The sequence below is a fragment of the Mauremys reevesii genome, linkage group 3 (genome assembly GCF_016161935.1).
Source record: "Mauremys reevesii isolate NIE-2019 linkage group 3, ASM1616193v1, whole genome shotgun sequence".
Taxonomy (NCBI): domain Eukaryota; kingdom Metazoa; phylum Chordata; order Testudines; family Geoemydidae; genus Mauremys; species Mauremys reevesii.
In genome coordinates this window covers 107,801,210-107,823,138 of record NC_052625.1, presented here as the reverse complement: position 1 = coordinate 107,823,138, position 21,929 = coordinate 107,801,210, and the positions used below count along the sequence as shown (strand labels likewise).

Below are 21,929 nucleotides of genomic sequence, written 5' to 3'. Positions count from 1 at the left end.
TCTATCAAATATGTTAGCAACCCCAAGCCCAGTCTGTATTGTAATAAAATCTTTTACAATAACCTAGCAGGTCTCATCATGCTCTGCTTTTCTTTGCATCTACCAGTCTTTCCAAATTTGCTTTAATTTAGGTCTGATCTTTTCAAAGTAAATTATTGTGTTGTTCTGAACAAGAAGATACCTACAATATGTTCCTAGGGTACGGCCACTTGATTACAAAAAGTAGACTAGGCAAATAAAAACAGGTTTTAGGATAAAAGTACAACTTCAGTATTAAATAAGTTATTGAAAAAGTTATGCACATTAAATATTATATTATATAATATGATAAACTGTTAAAGTTGTTTAATATACCATTCTGGTTTTTTTTAAATGAAGTTTTCCATTCAAATTACAAGACAAAACATCACTCCTTGCTGTCTCATATCACTGATAGCACAAAACCTGTGATTTGGTTATGTATTTTAGAAAAATCAAATCAACAGATGACTGGTGTAATTTGAAATAATTCTCCTACAAACTGATGCATTACATTAGACTCCAAACTAATACATTACATTAAACTCAGTAAACTTGATTAGGAAAGAAAAATGCAAGGGAAAGAGGCTAGCTGTCCATTTTCTTAATGTGGATAACAATATTTCCATTTCCAAACTTTAAAATTAGAAAAACATTTAAAGGAAATATCTCAAGGAACATGAAAAATGAGGTACTTACTTATTTTCTCCATTACAATGTATTCATGTGCATTTCAGAGTGTCTATCATAAATCCATTGCAAGATCCATATCAGAACACCTGCACGACTTTAACATTCCTCAGTTTTCACCTTATACTAAAAAAATATAAACCAGATTGGCAAACAAGCCATCCAAAAAGGAATGAAGAGGCTTTGTCAAATGTAAAGTTGAATGTGCAACTTCAGAAATGGCAAAAATATGTCCTAACACAATACAGTTTTGAGGTCAAATCTGACTCGCTCTTACAATTTCAGGCCCAACTTCCGATCAAAATGGAGTTTGTCACATCCACAGCATAGGAGATTATTAATGAGGATAGGGAGAGGGAGAAATCTGCTGAGTACTTCCCTGTGCACTACGTCAGTAGGTTGAGCTGCTTAATAGAAGCTAAGCCCAAAGCAACTGGTTACTGGTACTGGCAGCTGTCTACCACACTGCCCTACTTCCCATTTCAAAACACACCCTTTATAATAGATGTTTTGGTCTAATTGCTCAAACTTGTCTCACAATAACAAAAAGAAAAAGGAGCACAACACAGCCTCCAATTTTGCCTGAACAAATCCCTCACTATAACAAAAGTAAAACACCTCTTCTTTCAACTACATAAATGAAAAGATTAAGTTGTTGAAATACTGAAAATGTTGAGTTTTAAAGCAAAGAACATTACTTAATTTAGCACGGCACATTAGCTTCAACGATGGACCTCGGCACTTGCTTTTTAAAGAGCAATATAACATTTTCTTGGATATCTGATATGTTAGTACTATGGACTGTAAAATTTTGGATGGGTATTTCTTCAATTTTGATTGATCAGTAAAGAACACTGTGTTCTTCAGTGAGTGCAGTGCTACCACTGGAGTCACTGCAGTGTCCAATATTATGCATACGAATGTGCTAGTAATTTAGAGTAACAGCTAATAATAACTTTAAGAAAGACTATATACAGAAAATATGGATTTTAAGTAATATCAAAAAAAGCCATCCTAGAAAGTTATCCACTTTCTAAGTGGATAACTTTGTCTAAGTAATAATATTTAAAAAAAAAGAGAAAGAAAGAAAGAAAGAAAGAAAAGGTTTCATGACACTCAAGAAAAAACGACCACACAATTCTTTTAAAGTTTCCGTTACCAATTTATAAGGGACTCATAACTTACAAATGTAATTCTGTTAAATTGACATGATCGTGCCATAACATTTGGGTCTCAACTTTCCAATAGCAGAGCTTCGTAAGTGTTGCACTTTATAAATGTCCTCTTGCACTGCAACACCTATTTTATTTATAACCATTCCAAGTGGCCTGAGAACACTTCCTGCAATACATTACAACCACTGAATAGTACTTTGCTCTACAATTAGTTCTCTTGAGCTCAATGGGGCTACTTTCAGAGTAAAGTACCAACTCAATTTGAGTAACAGTGGCAGATTGCACAGAAAGGTGATCATTATTATGCAGAATTTTTATTTTAAATGGCAATGAAAAGCATCATTTCAGCATTCAAGCCTGCTTACTATACAAGCATCAGTCCAGTCTGTGTCCCATGAGACAGAAAAACTAGTGGTTGCACATTTTTACTCAATATTGCAATACAAGATCATCAAGAGTCTGAAACATAAGAATTTATTCTCTCACTGACATGTAGGAAAAATAAACTTGCTAACTCATCATCTAATGCACTGCCTACTTAGCATGCAAGTACAGAGAGTAAAAAGGAAACATGAAATAGAAGTACAATCCGATTAATTGTATTTAAGAAGTCATGTCATAAATACTTTTTTTAAAGTATCTGTATATGTTTTTGTTAATATTTTACCAGACAAATAATTCCAATCACCCCACATCCATAGCATCCGCACAGTAGGCATATGCAGCCTCCCACTGCTCTAAGACCACTAGACAGAAGGTATGTTGCCAAAAATAGCCACACAGCTATGCTGTAGTTGCTGCAGATTGTCCTACATAGATTTAGGCCATGCAGATGAGCAGCCTGGCTCCTAGAAAGGGCTGGATATTTATCTTCATCATAGGCTAGAATTGAAAAGATTTTGTGGGGGAGGGAGTGTTCTTTCCACAGTGCACTTACTACAGTTTATGAATGAGAATGATTTAGCTGAGGTTGAAAGGTATGGTAGGCTGACTTAACTGAACTGAAAGCTCTGTGTGTGGAAGGGGGCAGCCAATAGCAGGAGGACTATATTAAAATACTTAATGAAAAACAGAGTGGCAGTGTAGTCCTATATAAGACTTCTATGCAAATTTAGATAAAGACAAGCTAGAAGACAGCATTCAAAAAGCTCATTGTTACAGTACTGTGACAAATGACGTGAATTCACATATACCCACTTGATGAAATGGGAGGCACCTGACAGTTGTAAGGTTTTAATTATCTGACAAGTTAGATATTCAAGGGCCTTCTGTCTTAACTTTCTGGTCATCCCTTGAGGTTCAAGAACCTTATGAAAGGGAGCTATGACAAATTCATTTTTCTCAATAATATATGTCTGTGACTGGAGCTAAAGAACATTACATTTCTTACAATAGCGAGCCACTGCTACCTCCATGGATATTATCCTCCAAGTCACCACTGATTTAACAACTAGAAGATGTACCAGACTGGTCAAAGGGATCCCAGCCTGTGTCAGCTTGTTGACGCAAAATAGATTTCCCTGGATTAACAGAGGATTGGCCTGGACTGACAGGGTGTCTTCACCCATTCCAATTGGAACAGCAGAAAGAAAAAAGAAAAAAAAAACTTCAGTTCCAGGTAAAAATTGTTTTATATGGCTGCCAAGTGAGAGTCATATGCAGTATTGTCGTAGCCATGTTGGTCCCAGGATATTAGCGACAAGGTAGGTGAGGTAATATCTTTTATTGGACAAACTTCTGTTAGTGAGAGAGACAAGCTTTCAAGCTTACAAAGAGCTCATCTTCAGGTCTGGGAAATGTACTCAATGAACAGTAATGTGAGTAATGGAATACAGAACACAGAATTGGTGGTTGAGAACCAATCACCTTCTTTCTTTATTGTAAAAGAGTTCTCCCTTCTCTTGAGGGTTTTCTGTTTTCTTTCTCTGATGAAGGCATGGGGGGAAATAGACTCTCTGCACCTTCCAGCAATCTCTGTTTTCCACACACACCTGAAGTATACTAGCCACCTTTAAAATATCAGCATTTGCCCAGACAATGGTTTCTGCAATATCTCATTTTCATTCTATATTTATAATAGAACATAACTGTTGTTTACACTGGCAAGTGTTTGGTTGGTGATCATGGGGGGGGAGGGATAGCTCAGTGGTTTGAGCATTGGCCTACTAAACCCAGGGTTGTGAGTTCAATCCTTGAAGGGGCCACTTAGGGATCTGGGGCAAAAATTGGTCCTGCTAGTGAAGGCAGGGGGCTGGACTCAATGACCTTTCAAGGTCCCTTCCAGTTCTAGGAGATTGGTATATCTCCAATTATTACCTTTATTTTTTATTACCACTGTAGCCCAAGGTGTCAACTGACCTTTATTGCTCTCTCCTTATGAGCAGTCAGCATCACAGCAAATTATATAAGAGGCTGCCAGGGAGAGGGAAGTCACTCAAGTGGCATCTTAAAATTGGCACTTATTTATTTTTGACAAGACCATCACGTGTCTAGGGAACTACACATGGAAAAGGGAGAAGCTGATTCTACATCCAACTATCTTCAGTGAGATACAGGTGGGGAGGTGGAAGAAATGGAAATGGGAAGCTAGACAGGGAGAGTGCCAGAGATGTCTTGCCATAAATTGTCTCAGCAGTGGAAGAGAAGGAACAACCCATACATTCCATGCTGCCTGCAATCCTCTAATGCAGCAGTTCTCAAATTATGAGTCGGGACCCCAAAGCGGGTCGTGATCCTGTTTTAATGGGGTCGCCAAGGCTGGCTTAGACTTGCTGGAGCCTGAGACGGGGGCCAAGGCTGAAGCCCGAGCCCCACTACCTGGGGCCAAAGCCAAAGCCCAAGGGCTTCAGTCCTGGGCGGTAGAGCTCAGGTTACAGGCTCCCTGCCTGGGGCTAAAACTCCTGGGCTTGGGCTTGGGCTTTGCCCCCTCCCCTCCACCTGGGGCGTTGGGGCTCAGGCGACCTCGGGTTTCAATCCCCCTTCCTGGGGTCACGTAGTAAGCTTTGTTGTCAGACGGAGGTAGTGGTGCAATGAAGTTTGAGAACCCCTGCTCTAATGGCAGAGGCAGGACTTCTTGTGCAAAGGTCATACAGCAAGTGCTATCCTCTGGGCTGCCCATGCATGATAGCTCTGACCTGTCTTCATTTTCATAATTAAGGATTACAACCCTGTGATGAAGAATTCAGGGATACGCACCTTGCATTTAAGATATGAAAATGGAATTTTTTGTTTTTAGTAGATTAACAGTTTTAGTAAAAAATTACTGCATCTCTTTCCAAGACACATTTAAAACACTCCATGCAATTTTAAGACTTTTTCATAAACAAGTACTGTAAATATAGGAAAACCCATATGCCGGATATGGAGTTCTGATCATATTACAGTTCACCATTATAAATTAAGAAGCACTAAAAACAACATTCTTTTGGCACCGTCTCTGGGAACTTGGGTTGCTATCCTGCAAACAAGCATGTGACTAACTTTATACACATGCATAAGTGTTGACAGATTGGGGCGTTATTCTTTTCCCTTTCTGTGTCTATAGATGGATACATACCATTTAAACTCATCTGGGGTCTGTACTGCATATACAAAGCTAGCATAAATCATGTACAGATATTCATGAGGTAAAAGATTAATACTTTTTTAAAAAATGCCATCTAGTACCCAAAACCAGAAGTGAAGTGATCAGACCTGCTAGATTAAAACCTGCCCCAACAAGCTAAAATTTATTTCCACCCTAGATATAAGTGTCCTTGGAAATCCATTTCAGGCATGTAAATGGAAAGCAATAGACCGTCTGAGTATATAACTACAGAAAGAATGAAAATATTTAACTTTCCTCTGTTGCAGTAAATATGTACCCTAATTTTTTCAGAAACACAAACTTTAATGGCATAATTGCTATAGTTTAGAGCTGGGCTAACACATGATTTCTCAGTTTGCTGGCCGTTCTGATTTTTTTTTTAAATTCCATTTCAACCCGAACTGAAAATTCTGAAAATTTTTGGCAAATTGACAAAGTCAGCAAATATATATTTTGCTTGGGGTCAAACAAAACATTTTGTTCAATCATAAATGAAATGTTTTGATTTGTTCCTGGGCATCTTTGAAAATAAAAAGCCAAAGAAAATAAGTGTTAGATTCACAAAATGACCAGAGGAGAAGGTGAAGTTGGTGCCACTTCCTGTGTAATCTCTAGCCCCAAGGTGAGGGCACTTACCTGGGATGTGAAAGGCCCACATTCAATTCTCTCTTCTACCTGAGGTGGAGCAGGTATTGGAACTTGGGTCTCCAACACTGCAGAAGCATGCCCAAACCACTGGGCTCCAGTGATTGCAAGGCAGATCTCTCTCACTCTCTCCCCATGAAGCTGTTCTACTGTGTAGAAGTAATTAAATAGTCATAGGAACAGGGACTTCAACTTGGGTCTATCACAACCCACGGGAATGCCCTAGCCACCCGACTATACAGTCATTCTCACTCCCCTCAAGACTCTGGCCCCAATGACAGTTCAAGTATTCAATACAAAGCAGAAGAGCTTGAGCAGAAAAGACAGCCACACACCCAAATCACAATCCCCATAGCCTGATAATTAGAGCACTCAGGGAGGACACCCAAATTCAAATCCCTGCTCCAATTTATCCTAAGTGGAACAATTTCAACATGAGAGATTGACAGAGACCTGTCCTAGAATATCCCATACTCCTGCAGGTAGGGCACTCTCCTGCAATTTGTGAATCCCAAGTTCAAATCTATTCTCCACATCTCAGGTGAATACCCTAACCACTGGACTAAAAGTCATATGGGAGACTGTCACCACAGCTTCCTCCAGCCATTTTGTGAATGGGGCCAAAAGTCTCCTCATAAATCCAACCCAAATATTTATTTTTGGCCAAAACTATGCAACAAATGTGTATGAAATTTCAAACAGAATAAATGTGAATAATTTTGGATCAACTGAAACTGCATTTTTTGGCAAATAATTTTTTTCAAATGAACAGTCTGTTTAGCACTACCAGCACTACTACTATCTGTGATTTTGTGAAGCAAACCCATGGCCAAACCAGGGCTGCTCACTTAGCTACCATGACTCTCCCCTCCAACAGAGCCAGTCAGTCATCACTCAGGCAGATGGCAACAATTCAGATGCACTGACTTACCTTTCCAACAGAGCCTGCAGTGACTCAGTTGTCAGGCATGTGGCAGCAGCCTATCCCTGAGCAGAGCCTGGGTCACATGACATTGATAGTAATGAATATAAATCAGAAGCTAGGAACTGCAGAAAATTGATAAGAAGCAATGCGACAAGGAGAAATCTCCAGCCAGAAGAGTTAAGGAAAATAAAGAGTTTAAGTGCATTAGGAACAAAAATAATCTGGAAATGGTAGGATTATCAATAATGCAGAAAAGGTGGAAATGTTGTATAAATATTCCTGTTCTGTATTTGGCAAAAAAATCAGATGATGTCACATCATATGATAACACTCTTTCCATGCCATTCCACCAATATCTCAGGATGATGCTAAATATTTTTAAATCAGCATCTACAAATAACTTGCATCTAAGACCCTTAATGTTGATTTTCAATAAGACTTGGAACACCAGGGAAGTTCCAGAAGACTGGGAGAAAGTTAATGTCGTGTCAATATTTCAAAAGGGTAGATGGGATGACGTGGGTAATTATAGGCTTGTCACACGGATATCATTTCTGGGCAAGATAATTGAGTGCCTGATACTGGACTCAATTAATAAAGAATTAAAGGAGGGTGATATAATTAATGCCAATCAACATAGGTTTATGAAAAATAGATCCTGTCAAACTAACCTGATATCTTTTTTTGATGAGATTACAAGTTTGGTTGATAAAGATAAGTATTGATGCAACATACCTAGACTTCTGAAAGGTATTTGACTTGGTAGCACAATATCTTGATTAAAAAAAGCTAGAATATAAAAGAAACTAGTCACATATTAAATGAATTAAAGGCTGGCTGATAGGTCTCAAAATGTAAATGGATAATAGTCATTGAATGGGTGTGTTTCTAGTGGGGTCCTGCAGGCAAGGGAGGCGCTATGTTTTTTGCCACCCCAAGCACGGCAGTCAGGCCACCTTTAGCGGCGGTTCTGCAAGAGGTCCACCCTGGTCCCGAGCCTTCGACGTACCCGTCGCCGAATTACCACCGAAACCGCGGGACCGGCGGACCTCCTGCAGAAACGCCACCAAAGGCTGCCTGACTGCCACCCTTATAGCAACCGGCAGGCCATCCCCCCCATGGCTTGCTGCCCCAGGCATGCGCTTGCTGCGCTGGTGCCTGGAGCCGCCCCTGCCTGCAGGGATCAGGTTCTTGGACTTACACCATTTAATGTTTTTATTAATGATCTGGAAGAAAACATAGACCATGAATGGAGTGTTTGCAGATGACAAAAATTGGGGGAATAGTATAATAATGAAGAGGACAGATCACTGAGTGCAAGCAAACAGTACAAGTTTTAATAAAGTTAAATGTAAATGTATATGCCTAGGAACAAAGAAAGTAGGCCATACTTTCAGGATGGGGTATCTACCCTGGAAAGCAGCGACTCTGAAAAACGTGGGGATGAGGGTGGATAATCAACTGAACATAAGCTCCCAGTGCAATGTTGTGGCCAAAAGGGCTAATGCAGTAATTTTACCTCTGTGTTTGTCACTGGTGCAACCAATGCTGGAATAGTGTGTCCAGTTCTAGTGTCCACAATTCAAGAAACAAGTTGCTAAATTGGGGAGGGTTCAGAGAAGAACCACAAGAATGATTAAAGGATTAGGAAACATGTCTTGTAGTGATCGACTCAAGGAGCTCAATGTATTTAGCTGAACAAAGAGAAGGTTATGGGGTGACTTGATTAGTCTATGAGTACCTACTTGGGGAACAAAATTTAATAATGAGTTCTTCAATCTAGCAGAGAAAGGTATAACACGATCCTGTGACTAGAAGTTGAAGCTGGACACACAAACTAGAAATAAGATGCAAATTTTTAACAGTAAGGGTAATTAACCATTGGGACAACGTACCAAAGGTCATGGTGGATTCTCCATCACTCACCAATTTAAAATAAAGATTGGATGTTTTGCTAAAAGATCTGCTCCAGGAATTATCTTGGGGATGTTCTATGGCCTGTGTTATACAGGAAGTCAGACTAGATGATCACAATGGTCCCTTCTAGCCTTGGAATCTATGAATTTATATCTACTTTTAGACTAAGATGCTTAAGATATTATAGCTAAGTGGAAGACAGGGGCTTGAGCTTTGTCATAATTCATGCCCACTAGCTCACTAAGGAAGCAGCATTTTGACAAACAGATTGAGAATCAATATAGTAAAGCCTTTAGAAAGAAAAAAATCACACACACAGAAACAGTCAAATACTTCAATTATTAAAACTGTGATCATCATCATCATCATCATCAACAGAGTAGCAGTTGTAGAGTAGATATTTGGCTCAACAGTGAGAATAGGTGCAACACTGAAAAACACTTTTTAAAATGCCCCAAACAGCAAAACTATTTTAAGGCACAAGCAAAAACACACATTTTGAAACAGCCTCATCACAGGAGTTAAAACACATAAGGGAAGATGAGTATCCAAAACTAACCCAACAACTTCTGAAATTGGTTTATTATTGGATTGCTCACCAGATTTCAGAAGTAAATCACTCATGTGAGCCAAGAATGTCCTAATGCACTTTGCTGTGAACAAAGGGTAGTAGATGGTTTCCTTAGGGTATGCATAGATGACATTTGTATAGTAGCTTTTTACTTAGGAGTAAGACGTAACTTTAGCCACATTAAAAGTTCACAATCCATTATCTTGATATTTCTCTCTCTCTCTGTCATTCATGATCAGGGGCAGCTCTAGGAATCCCGCTGCCCCAAGCAGGTTGGCGCGCCACGGGGCGCGCTCTGGCGGTTGCCGCTCCCGCGGCTCCGGGGGACCTCTGGCAGACATGCCTGCGGAGGTTCCGCTGGTCCCGCGGCTCCGGTGAAGCATCCGCTGGCATGCCTGCGGGAGGTCCACTGGTCCCACGCCTCCAGTGGACCTCCCGCAGGCATGACTGCGGAAGGTCCGCCGGAGCCAGCTGCCGCCCTGCCGGCAAAATGCCGCCCCAAGCGCGTGCTTGGCGCGCTGGGGTCTGGAGCCGGCCCTGTTCATGATACATTGATTTCAAAGTATTTGACTCAAATGCATTTAAATTTGACAGCCAGGCTGCTCTGTTTAAACACTGAGACACAATGCTCCACAGTCAAACTGTTGATTTAGTCATATACTGTCAATGACATGGGACAAACTAAGGGAATCTGGACCCAGTCCATCAGAGAAATGCCACTGCATGTCTCAACTTCTGCTTTCCTCTATGGGCATACAAAGAGAACTGGAAGAGTGACGTGGCAAACAAACTCACTCTACTTCCTTAAGAGAGACAGTCCAGCTTACATTCTTATGGTGAGCTGACTTAAATAGCACATTTCAATAGAGTAACTGAAAGTGTGGGGGAAAAAAAAACACAACAGATTTTAGACTTTTTTTTTTTTAACGTAACTAATCGGAGACACAATAAAGTTGATACTTTTCTTTAGTAGGCTACTGCTTTATTTTATTCTTCCATTAAAAAAGGCAAATTCAATTCTCCTGAAAGGTAAGAGGGTGTGTGCCCTCAAAACTGAAGTCCTCTCTTCCCATAAAACAGACATAGCATGGGCAGTAGCAGCAGTACAAGCGATCTTGCCAATGTGCCCTAGCCCATACCCAGAGGAGTAAGAGGATTTAGTGGGTTTTAGAAGTATCCTACTTAGGTATTCCCTTCTGTAATTTGCACGCTGAGGTTCTAGCATAAACTTTTCAGGAAGGATTTGTTTTAACCTACTGTATGTATTGGACACACCCGCAGAGTGAAATAATAATAGTTTGTTTTTAAAGAGTCTAATTGCTTTTGAGAAGGGGCTGAAGAGCACGTCAAGGAATACAGACTCATTTATTAGTTCTCAAGTTAAGTTTAGGTACCCGATCCAAAGACCAATTAGAACCTAAACCAGCCTCTTCAAGGGCATTTGTGGTTTGCTCTTTCAAAGTGATTCTATATGGCCACTTCCCCTTAAGTACAAGTTACCCCAGTAAGCACAATTATTATTCATGTTGAAACACAATTCAATGGATAAGATTAAAAAGAACCGAAGCAGAAGGGTAATGGATGCTTTCAATCTATTACAAAAAAATGGGATATTGCTCTAGGGTTAAATGCAGAAATCCAGATCCATCCTTCACTTAACTCCATTTGCTTCTCAAGAGTTACAACAGGGACAATTTTGGCCCAGCCTTTGTATTGGATTTGAGCAAGACCTACCATGCATCTTCGTACAGCAATCTAATTTTTGTAATTTGTACTGCTAAAGTACAGCATCTCTTCTTACAACCCAAAACTTACAGTGCAGAGTTTGAATTAGCTGTAACTATAAAGGAGTGGATTACAATTGTGCAAAGCACTGACAGTAGCTCAGAAGGCAGTGTAATTAAACTTTTCAGCTGCAACTTTTCCATAAGCTACCTTAAATTCTTCAATGCTAGTCAAACCATTGTCTTTGAAATACATTTATAACAGATTACACACCACATTTACAGAAACTTTGTTAAAAAAAATCCTTCTGAAGAGGTTGTGACAAGGTTTTGAAATCAATTTCTCTTGAAGTGTCAATGACCTGGGAGTGCTTAAGTGTTTAACGTGCTGGTTTCTATGGATACCACTGGATGCCTTTCCTACTGTGTTTATTTGGCTGAGAAAGTGACAAAAATCTACAGTTTAATACCATGCTAGTTGCTACCAGTCTTGCTAGGTTTCTTGAAATGGAAAATACTTGACTTTTTGATGGAAAACGAGCAGGATCTAGAGTAATCATCTAAAGAACCTGAAATGTCCCTGTACACACTATGCACATACTTGAGAGTTAAAAAAATACAAACATGAAGCAAACAATTGCATTCTCCATTAACCATAACAACTGGCATACATGCCAACTGTCCTTTTTCAGGAACAATCCCGTTATTCATTTATAATCTTCCTAGTCTGTTCCATTTGAAAAGAAAAACTGTGTCTCTATCCATTTCCCCCCTCAAATACCCAGTTCACAAATAGTAACAGATCGCTTAGACACCTTGCAATACACCTTTATTTCAACATGTAAAAATAATGGCTAGTTCCTCAAGAGAAAAATCTATAAGAAGGGGAATATTCTGCAGCACCAGAAGGCAATTTTTGCCTTCCAGTGTTCTACTTGAGTGCATAGTTAATTGTGCCGCATAGGATAGGAATGGAAGTACTGCACTGGAGGCAAGCTCCAACTTCCAAAAAGCTTCTGGGAACAGCATGAGCAGAGTTATATCAGTTGACACATGAACAACAAAAACAAAGCTATGCATTAGGGCATCCCTGGGCTTTGAAGAGAAACAACAGCCCAAAGAACTTATATAGCAGAAACATGTCTAATCAAGAGAGATTCAGCTTCCATTGCTTTAAGGGCAGTCAGGGGACAGGAAGCAAGGAGGTTCCTGGGGAGGCAGTTAGGGAGGGGGGGGTCTCTGGAGGGGATGGTCAAGGGACAAGGAGCTGAGGGGGTTGGGAGTTTGGGGGGGGCTGTCAGGAGGTAGGGGTGTGGAAAGGGGTTGGGCAAGCAGAGAGCAGGGGGATGTTGTATGGGTCGGGAGTTCTGGGGGTCCTGTCAGGGGGCGGGGAGCTGTTAGATAGGCGTGGGAGTCCAGGGGGTTCTGTCTGGGTGCGGGGGTGTGGATAAGGGTTGGGGCAGTCAGGGGACAGGTAGGGGGTAGCGTCCTCGGGGGGCAGTCAGGGGACAAAGGGCAGGGAGGCTTAGATAGGGAGTGGGGTCCCAGAAGAGGGTAGTTGGGACAAGGAGTGAGGGGGTTGGGGGTTCTGGGGTGCAGTCACCCAGCCCTCTGCCCTGAGCCCTAACCCCCCCCCACACACCCCCAGGCCCCTGCCCTGAGCCCTGTACCACCTAGCCCTCCGCTGACTCCTTCACCCCCCCACATGACCCCCAGCCCTGACTCTGGCACCCCCACACATACCCAGCCCCCCTACCCTGACACCTGCACCCCCCCTCACATGTGCCTAGCCCTCTGCCCTGACTCTTGCACCCCCTACATCTAAAGCCCCCTCACACATCCCATGCACCCCGCACATCCCCATCCCCACCCTGAGCACCAAACGGGAACTCCTGCACCCCCACTCACATTCCCACCTGCACCCCTCGCACCAAATGGGAGCTGCCCAGGTAAGTGCCCCCACACCCCAACCCTGAGCCTCCTCCCTCATTCTAGCTCCTGGCCAGACCCTTCACCCCCAGCCCTGTGCTCGGTCCATTCCCACCCTCAGTTCAGTGCAGAGAGAGGAAGAGAAGGGGCCAGAACCAGGGAGAAGGTAGGTACCCACTGTATGTGGGCAGGGACGGGACCCCAGACTGGCAGCGGGCTGAACGGGTCCAACTGGCAGAAGCCGGCGGACGGAACCCCTGAGAGGCAGTGGGCTGAGCCACTCGGCCCACTGCCAGTCTGGGGTCCTGGCTGCCAGATCCTTCCCAGCTGGGGTCCTGGCCGCAGGCCCCACTCAGTCCACTGCCGGCCTAGGTGAACAGAACCCCAGACCAGCAGTGGGCTGGCGGCGTAAGATCAACATTTTAATTTAATTTTAAATGAAGCTTCTTAAACATTTTGAAAACCTTGTTTATTTTACAATACAAACACTAGTTTAATTATATATTGACTTGTAGAAAGAGACCTTCTAAAAACATTAAAATGTATTACTGGCACGCGAAACCTTAAATTAGAGTGAATAAATGAAGACTCGGCACACCACTTCTGAAAGGTTGCCGACTCCTGTTGTATTATGTATTATAATGTCTGGTTTGAATGGAATAAATTGTGGAAAGATTCTCAGTGAATTGCAATCAGTATTTGCAACTTTCTGGGGTAATTGGGACAGGACGAAAATGGCATTTACAACATACAGCAGTGTGCCTACAGTATTCTGATATGTTTTAAAAGAAATTCAAACAATTTCAAAGATTCTATGTGACACTGCTTTAAAACCCACTAACAGAATTCAAAATTTTATTAAAGTTAATGTTTAAAATGAAATATACACAAGATAAGAGGGAAGGTATTATATATCTGAGGTCTGGCTTGAGTTATGAGGGATTACAGGTATCAGTTACAAGGTTCACAAGATACATACATATCACATAACCAGCATAGACCCAGATTGGGGTGCACTACATACAGATTAGGTCAAAGACAAAATCCTTTTTTATAGCATGAACATTTTGGAACGTACAGAATGTAAAAAAGTACGTTATTTTTTTTTTAATATAGAGACAGTTCTCATGGTAAGTTCGGAGCTAGGACTTTAGGATTCTCCCTACTACGTACTACATTTATTCACTACACTTGTTATCCCTGTCAGAGAATTTCCGAGAAACCCACGTTATTGACTCTCTAGCACAATTTTTTATTTTCTCTGGGCACTTGCAAGCTGTTGTTCAGTATCTTGTTAATTACCAAAAGCTGAACATAAAGATCTGTAATACTCTTGGTTTTCTCCTCTACCTTTCTTAAAAAATAGTTCATATTTCTCCTTTTCTAATCCTCTGGGATTTCACCTTCCCTGCATTAGTTCTCAAAAAACAACAGCAATGGGTTTTTAATTCTGCCCCTGTCATAACTATAAAGGGAAGGGTAACAACCCTCCTGTGTACAATACTATAAAATCCCTCCTGGCCAGAGATACCAAAGTCCTTTTACCTGTAAAGGGTTAAGAAGCTCAGGTAACCTGGCTGACACCTGACCCAAAAGGACCAATAAGGGGGATATATCCTGCTTAGCCCTTGCCCTCTCTCTTTGTGTCTCAAAAAAAAAAAAAAAAGTGAGTCAGGGTAAACTTGATATTGTTACTTACATCAAGCTGCGCTGATCTGAGTATGTTCAAGTTACATACCGGTAGGATTCTTTAATATGCCCTTTCCTGATTTTGCATTGTGACCTCTCCCTTTTTTCTCATCACTTGATACTGCATTAATCCTCCTTTTACTACCTTTGTCAGGAAAGACTGAAGCAAGCTACCTGTCATGCTGTCAGAGTCAATACCTAGTCACCACAGCATATCGCCTCCATCTTAATTAACTGTACTCTGGTCTGTCTGGATAACGACCTCACCCCACATTAAGCAGTGGGGGCCATTATCTGGCTTGTTGGAAAAAGGTGTTTGCCCCTTTAACGACTAGAGAGCCAGGGAGTGACTTTTGACTGCAGTGGCAGAGCAGGTCAGTGTGGGGAAGTTGAGTGATCGTCCCCGAGATAAACAGAAGAGAGGGCGGGACTATATATGTCCATGCTGGTGCAGGAAAAGCTCTCTTACCTGGACCAGGTGGAGCAGCACACTCCCACCCACAGAAATGGTGAAATACTGGGTTTTGTCAGAATCCACTGTGGCACTACACTAACCGCTCCTTTCTCAGGAGGCTGGGAAGGATTTTTTCCTTCACTGCCAGATTGGCCAAGGCAAAGTGTGGGGGTTTTCGCCTTCCCCACAGCAGGTTCTGGGTGGGATGGGGGGCTTTGCTGGGGAGAACAAGAAACGGGAGTTAGGCTATGGTGTCGCAACTCGTTATGTAAACGTCTGCTGCAGGTACGCTGTAGGGAGAGGACAGTGATCAGGTAAAATGCATTGGCAAAAGATACAAAGGAGGTATTCTCTAAAGGAGAGGAAATTGGTTGGGGGGGGCGGGAAGAAGGAGTTCCTGTGACTGGAACGGCAGGGAGCCACCTTCTTCTTTTATAGTCCTTCCTTAACCCTCATTCGAGGGGAGGGATGGTGAGGTCCCAGCAGCGAGTAGGCTGGGGACCAGGATGGGTAAGAGGGGTGAAGGAAGGCCCCTGGGTATATATTAAAATAATTATGGAATTACCTGCGTTACACACTTTTATCTGCTGGGTACTCCCAGACATTTAAGAATAAGTTGCGGCCTAATTAAACCACATCCAGTGTCTCCTGTCCGATGGGAATAATGGAGGTTTGTTGGAAAACGCCACACTTCAAGTTGCATAACATTTTAGTCTGTGAAATGTGAAATTTTTCTGAATGCAGAAAAATGGTATAATGAAGAAAAAGCAGTGATCTAGATTCAGCTGTGTTTGTAGTAGGCTTTAGTGACATGCGTCCAAAGAACAAGAATCATTTGATTACTGCCTTTTTCATGTAGGTGCTAATTTAATTGCTTACTTAGACAAGCTAGGCCAAATTAATCTCCAGTGTAAACCCACTGAAATCAGTGGGTACACTCAACAGTCTAGTTAAATTGTTTTATTCATAACAGTTTTGTTGACTTTGAGACAGAAACTATCTGAGAACTTACTACTGGCATTAAATGTAGTTATCCTTGAATTAAATTTTAGGGTTAGCATATTCTTTTCAAAATCTTAGATGATATTTTCTTCCAGTGCCAGAGACCCTGAAATAGCAATAATAATTTTTAAATATCTAAATACATATGTTGTCAATCACCATTGAAGGGAACTGCTGGCAGTTAGGAATAAAGAAATCAGATGCCTCTATCTCCTCTGAACTGTGTGCAGAAACGCCATGATATCGTTTTTTGTGGAGGTAATATGCACGTTAGTGAAACCATAGCTGGGGACTGGATTCATAAGCCAAGATAGAACTTCCTGTCCTTAAGTCAACAGAAACTAGAACTATAGAAATGTAGTACTGGAAGGGACCTTGATAGGTCCTATTATCCAATCCCCCAAACTGAGGCAGAACTAAGAATAATCTAGACTATCCCTGACAGGTGTTTGTCTAACATGTTCTTAAACTCCAATGACCGAGATTCTACAACCTCCCTAGGCAATTTGTTCCAGGGTTCAACTACCCTGATAGTTAGGAAATTTTATCTAACACAGCCCTTGCTGCAACTTAAGCCCATTACTCTTGTCCTGTTCAGTGATAAGGGAAACAATAAATCACTCTCCTCTTAATAATCACTCTCCTCTTTACGTACTTGAAGACTGCTATCATGTCCTCTTCTCAGTCTTCCCTTCTCCAGACTAATCCAACCCAGTTTTTCAAGTCTTCCCTTATAGATCATGTTTTTTAGACCTTTAATCATTTTTGTTGCTCTCCTCTGGACTTTCTCCAGTTTGTCCGCATCTTTCCTGATACGTGGTGCCCAGAACTGGACACAATATTCCAATTCAGGCTTTATCAGTTTTGAGTAGAGCAGAATAATTGCTTCATGTGCCTTGCTTACAACATTCCTGCTAATACATCCCAGAATGATGTTCGCTTTTCTTGCAACAGTATTACACTAGTGACTCATATTTAGTTTGTGATCCACTGTAACTCGCAGATTTTTTTCTGCAGTATTCCTTCCTAGGCAGTCATTTCCCATTTTATATGTGTGCAACTGATTGTTCCTTCCTAAATGGAGTACTTTGCATTTGTCCTCACTGAATTGCATCCTATTTATTTCAGACCATTTCTCCTGTTTGTCAAAATGATTTTGAATTTAATCCTGTCCTGTCAATCCTGTGACACCTCCCAGCTTGGTATCATCTGCAAATGTTATAGGTGTATTTTCTGCCATTATCCAAATACACCTCTACCTCGATACAACGCTGTCCTGGGGAGCCAAAAAAAATCTTACCGTGTTATAGGTGAAACCGTGTTATATTGAACTTGCTTTGATCCACCGGAGTGCGCAGCCCCGCCGCCCCGGAGCACTGCTTTACTGTATTATATCTAAATTTATGTTATATCGGGTGGCGTTATATCGCAGTAGCGGTGTAATTTATGAAGATACTGAATACAACATCATGAAGATATTGACCGTCTTATCAGGAAAGAGAAGGAAAATGGTCAGCTTGTTCAAGGATCTTAATACCTTTTCTGAGCCACTGAAGGGCTATCATTGCACAGGTACACTGAACTAAGAAAATCTGCAAGGATGGGGATAGTAAAAAGCAGATACATAGTGAAATACTCGCCTTCAGTGAGCATTCAAGGGACCGGGGGGGGGGGGGGGGGGGGAGTCAGACTATATTTGTCCAAGAAACCTTGGATACTTTGAAAACCTCAGTTACACTGGCCACGTGAGACTTGAATTTGCCTAGAAGTCTTGGTCCTCAGTTTCACTGTATCTCATAGGAATGAAGAGGAAGAGGAAAACTCTCGTAATATAGATGGTTGCTGGCCCTTTTGTTTGTTACTTAAACTGTAGAATAAGAGGGTGAATGATAACCCTGCTCCAGAAAGTAAATAATATATTGAGGAATGATTTCAGAAAAGACACAATAGTGTGGGGAACTATAAGTTCCTACTAAAAAGACATGATGACGTGGTATTAGACTGTAGGTTTGCAGCACGGATTCACTGCCAATATATCACTCTGCAGCTGGATATTGCTGTCCTTTTTTTATTATGCAATTCTGCCGGCAGCTAAACACACAGTGATAATGTAGCTAGAGGAATGGAGAAGCATTTCTTCAAACGTTACTCTTCCTTCCACTCTCTCCAGCAAAAGAAGAGACAGAGCAAGGAAAATACACAATGTATTTTGCTAAAAGAAAGAAGTAAATGAGCAAAAAGTTAAAAATCGCACTACCCAGGGTATTCCTGGAGTGTACTGTATACCTAAAAAGGTAGTATGAATATATTCTATATTTAATATTTCTCAACAAACTAGTGGGAGTTACACCTCCAGAGGAAAAGACACAAGAAAGTCACATGCTTTGTTTTCCAGTAGTCTGTTTATGATTTTGCTGCAATGGCATCCTCAGCATCCAACATCACTTTAACACAAGTGTCAAGTTCAGTTCTAATTTGCATGCAAGGTAAGAGATGTCTATTTCAATCTCTCCACAAATAGTCTAGGAAGTTAAAGGTGCATATCGGAGTGTCCAACTGGGCCGGGATTCTCATGTGTAAACAGATATTCTGTGTTTACAGAATTGTATGTTATAAAAACAGATGTATATACTACAAACACACAATTCAGATTTAGCGAAGATTCACAAATAATGTATAGAGAGTTATGTAATCAGTATATGCAGAAGTGGTCTGTGCACAACTGTTGTAAAAATTAGTAATTTATAATTAAATCCATCTTGGTATTATGCTGTTTAGTTACAATTTGAATCATAATTATATCATAACATACACTGTCCTCATTTCAGTGGCAGAACTTTTATCACTGTATAAATCAAACAGCAAACAATGATGTAACACACTGTTTATGGAGCTATGCATAATGTGCATTGCTTTTCCACACGTCAACGGCAGGTAACTGGATAAACCTGCATTTCCAAAAACACTCTGGCAAGCTTCCTGAAGCAGAATTCAGAAGCAAAAGACAGTAGCTTTCTACGCTGAATTACATCAGCGTGAATAAAGTTCTGCCAACCGTTCCACAATAAACCCTGCTTTTTCAGGAGGGTTATATTAAACGGAAAGACACTCTTCTGAAACTTGGCAATGCAAAAGGCAGCCTGCAAGCATGCTTAACACGCTTGAAGATGTTGTGAGTGTTCAAAAGGAGGACAAGATGGGGAAATTTAGATCTCAGCTGATTAGATGCAACAGTTTGAACTATTGGTACTGCATTGGCGATCACATTCCTAGCAAACAGGCTGAAACATTAATCAGCACTCAAAAATCGTATACATTTCCACAAATGTCTGTTGCTCTGCTCCCTCCTTCAACAGACAATGAGAAATTTTTCTGCTGGTGGTATTTTTTTTTAAATGTTAATTAGGTTTAATGCTAATCTTTATTTCATCATACTATCCACACCTGCAAACCTCAGAGCCCAGGCAGCCTAGAAGAGATTTTTTTTTTTTTTTTTGGCCAATTACCTTCCCTTATCTCAGTATGAATGGAATCTGCATTGTACCTCCCAGTCTCTGAAAATGTTGAAGTCCAGCTAGGGGTTTCTCATAATCTTCTATGCTTTGTATTTTTCACTTATAGTTTAGAGAGATCGACAGACTTCATCAAATTGGTTGTCCACTTCCTCCTTCAAGAGGCATGTAAGCCTGTTTAATAGCACTGGCCTCGAATACACATGCCCAAAAATGCCCTGCCAATTGACTGTTTTCCACTTTACTGCCATTCACTATAATTATTATTTAACCATCTTTAAATTCAGTTCTCACCCCTGTGGTTGTCGATTTTCCTTAATAAACTTAATAGAAGATAAAGCAGGAGCAGATGCGGAGGGGAAGTAACCGTTTCCCATGAAGTCCCACAGTTGAACTCAAATCCATTATGCCTTCCAAAGGAAAACTGCTGCTTTCCCTGCAGCCTAGCTGTGTGTTCATTAGCACTTGAGATGTGGCAGGGTTTCTTTTAATTAACTTTTACTTACAAAAACTGAATTAGTAGCTATTTTACAGATGTCAGTTTCCCCCAACTGTGAGGCAGAACAAAAGAGAGAGAGAAAGGATAGCGCTAAAATGTGAAACAAAATTCAGTATTTCTGTTTACCACTCCCATGAAGACAATAACTGACCCAACAGTTTTCAACTCATTTATCACAGCTGTACAATGGAGGTTCATGCTGTTCAATGTATAAGGAGGCTTTAACAGCACTGATATTACTGGAAGAAATTTGTTGGTGCAGAATAAAAGGGAGGAACCAAAGATTTACCCTCAAGTTTTTTTAAGGGGTTTCCCTGGCTAGATTTTTATTTTAGAGAGAGAATCTTATTGAATCATCATTCCATTGCAGCAGCAGATGGCATTATTACGGCTTGAAATACCTGAGTAATTATACCAAAGATGTGCATAAATCGAGGCAGCTACAGGTCTGTGCCAGCACTCTGCTGATGAGTAGCATTCTGCTGATGTGGCCTGGACTCCATAACTAGCTGCAATAATTTCTGTCTTCTGAATCAGAGAGTTTGATGATCTGGCAAACCTGTAACGAACTCTGTATATATGGGGCACAGTCACATGAACTCTGGCTTAGTCCAACCAAATCATGAGTTGGCTGTTTACAAGTAGCTGTAAAGCTATAATCATTTGTGTGCCTCTTCTTCAAAACAAATACTGCATAAAGAAAATACAAACTTCCTGCATACTACTCTATAAAATTTTGCATGGATTTTAATTAAGAGATTGTTTAATTTACACCTACTGTGCACTGGATTGCTTCATAAATCTGTATTAATAACTCATTCAGATGTTCAATTGCTGTCATAACCAAACCTTTAAATTGATGAGATCACATGGTAAAGAGAGCAAGGACTTATGAACTGCAGTTTAATTAGAAACTTCATTGAATTACTGCTAAAAATGCCTGTTCTTTGAATGATTAAATTATCTGCCCTCTGAGGGTATATTTATAGTGCAATCAGGGATGTGACTGTAACAAATGTAGATATACCTGAGATAGCTTTCACCTAGTTAGCTCAGGTACCAACAGTGGGAAGCGCACAGGAGCACAGCCTTCAGCATGGGAGAGCTAGCTGCCCAAGTACATACTCCCAGTCCCAGGTGGGTTTATAAAACCTGTGCTAAAGTCTACATTGCCATAGCTGTCTACACATGCTGTAATCACATCCTGTACCCCCCTGCTGTGGTGTAACCACACTGAGTGATGAAATTTGGACACAAATTTTAGAAACCTTTAATTTCATTTCTGACCTTTAACTAGGAAAAGAGCAGTGAAAACACAGCCCATGGTGTCTCTCATCTTTCATATATAGGTTTGGCTCTCAGAGGCTGCAGTTCCCAGCATGTGGTTCTCCAACTCCATTCAAGTGGACGGCTACTTGGATGCTAGATTATTGCATGCTTGCAACTTTAGCAGATTGGGGGATATACCTTCATACTGAATGGGTAGCTGCAATCTGCTCCATTTTATGAGAAATACGTATGCCACTCATTCTCTTGGCAAACTGCTACTGGGGTCTTCAGTTGGGGAAAGTTTGTATTGCCCTGAACTAAAGA

The 21,929-nt window shown here is 41.0% G+C and overlaps 1 protein-coding gene across 5 annotated transcripts in view; it reads right to left on the bottom strand.

Annotated features, from left to right (window-relative positions):
* MAP7 (microtubule associated protein 7) overlaps positions 1-21,929 on the bottom strand; it is a 181,578-nt gene that overhangs the window by 128,072 nt on the left and 31,577 nt on the right. Inside the window, exon 1 of one of the 5 annotated variants that reach the window (XM_039532606.1) lies at positions 718-745. The exons of the other annotated variants lie outside the window; for them this stretch is intronic. Within the exon in view, the coding sequence (XP_039388540.1) occupies positions 718-730 (13 nt within the window). The 5' untranslated portion in view covers positions 731-745. Of the gene's footprint in view, positions 1-717; positions 746-21,929 lie in introns of those variants that run through there. 5 annotated transcript variants of the gene reach the window in all.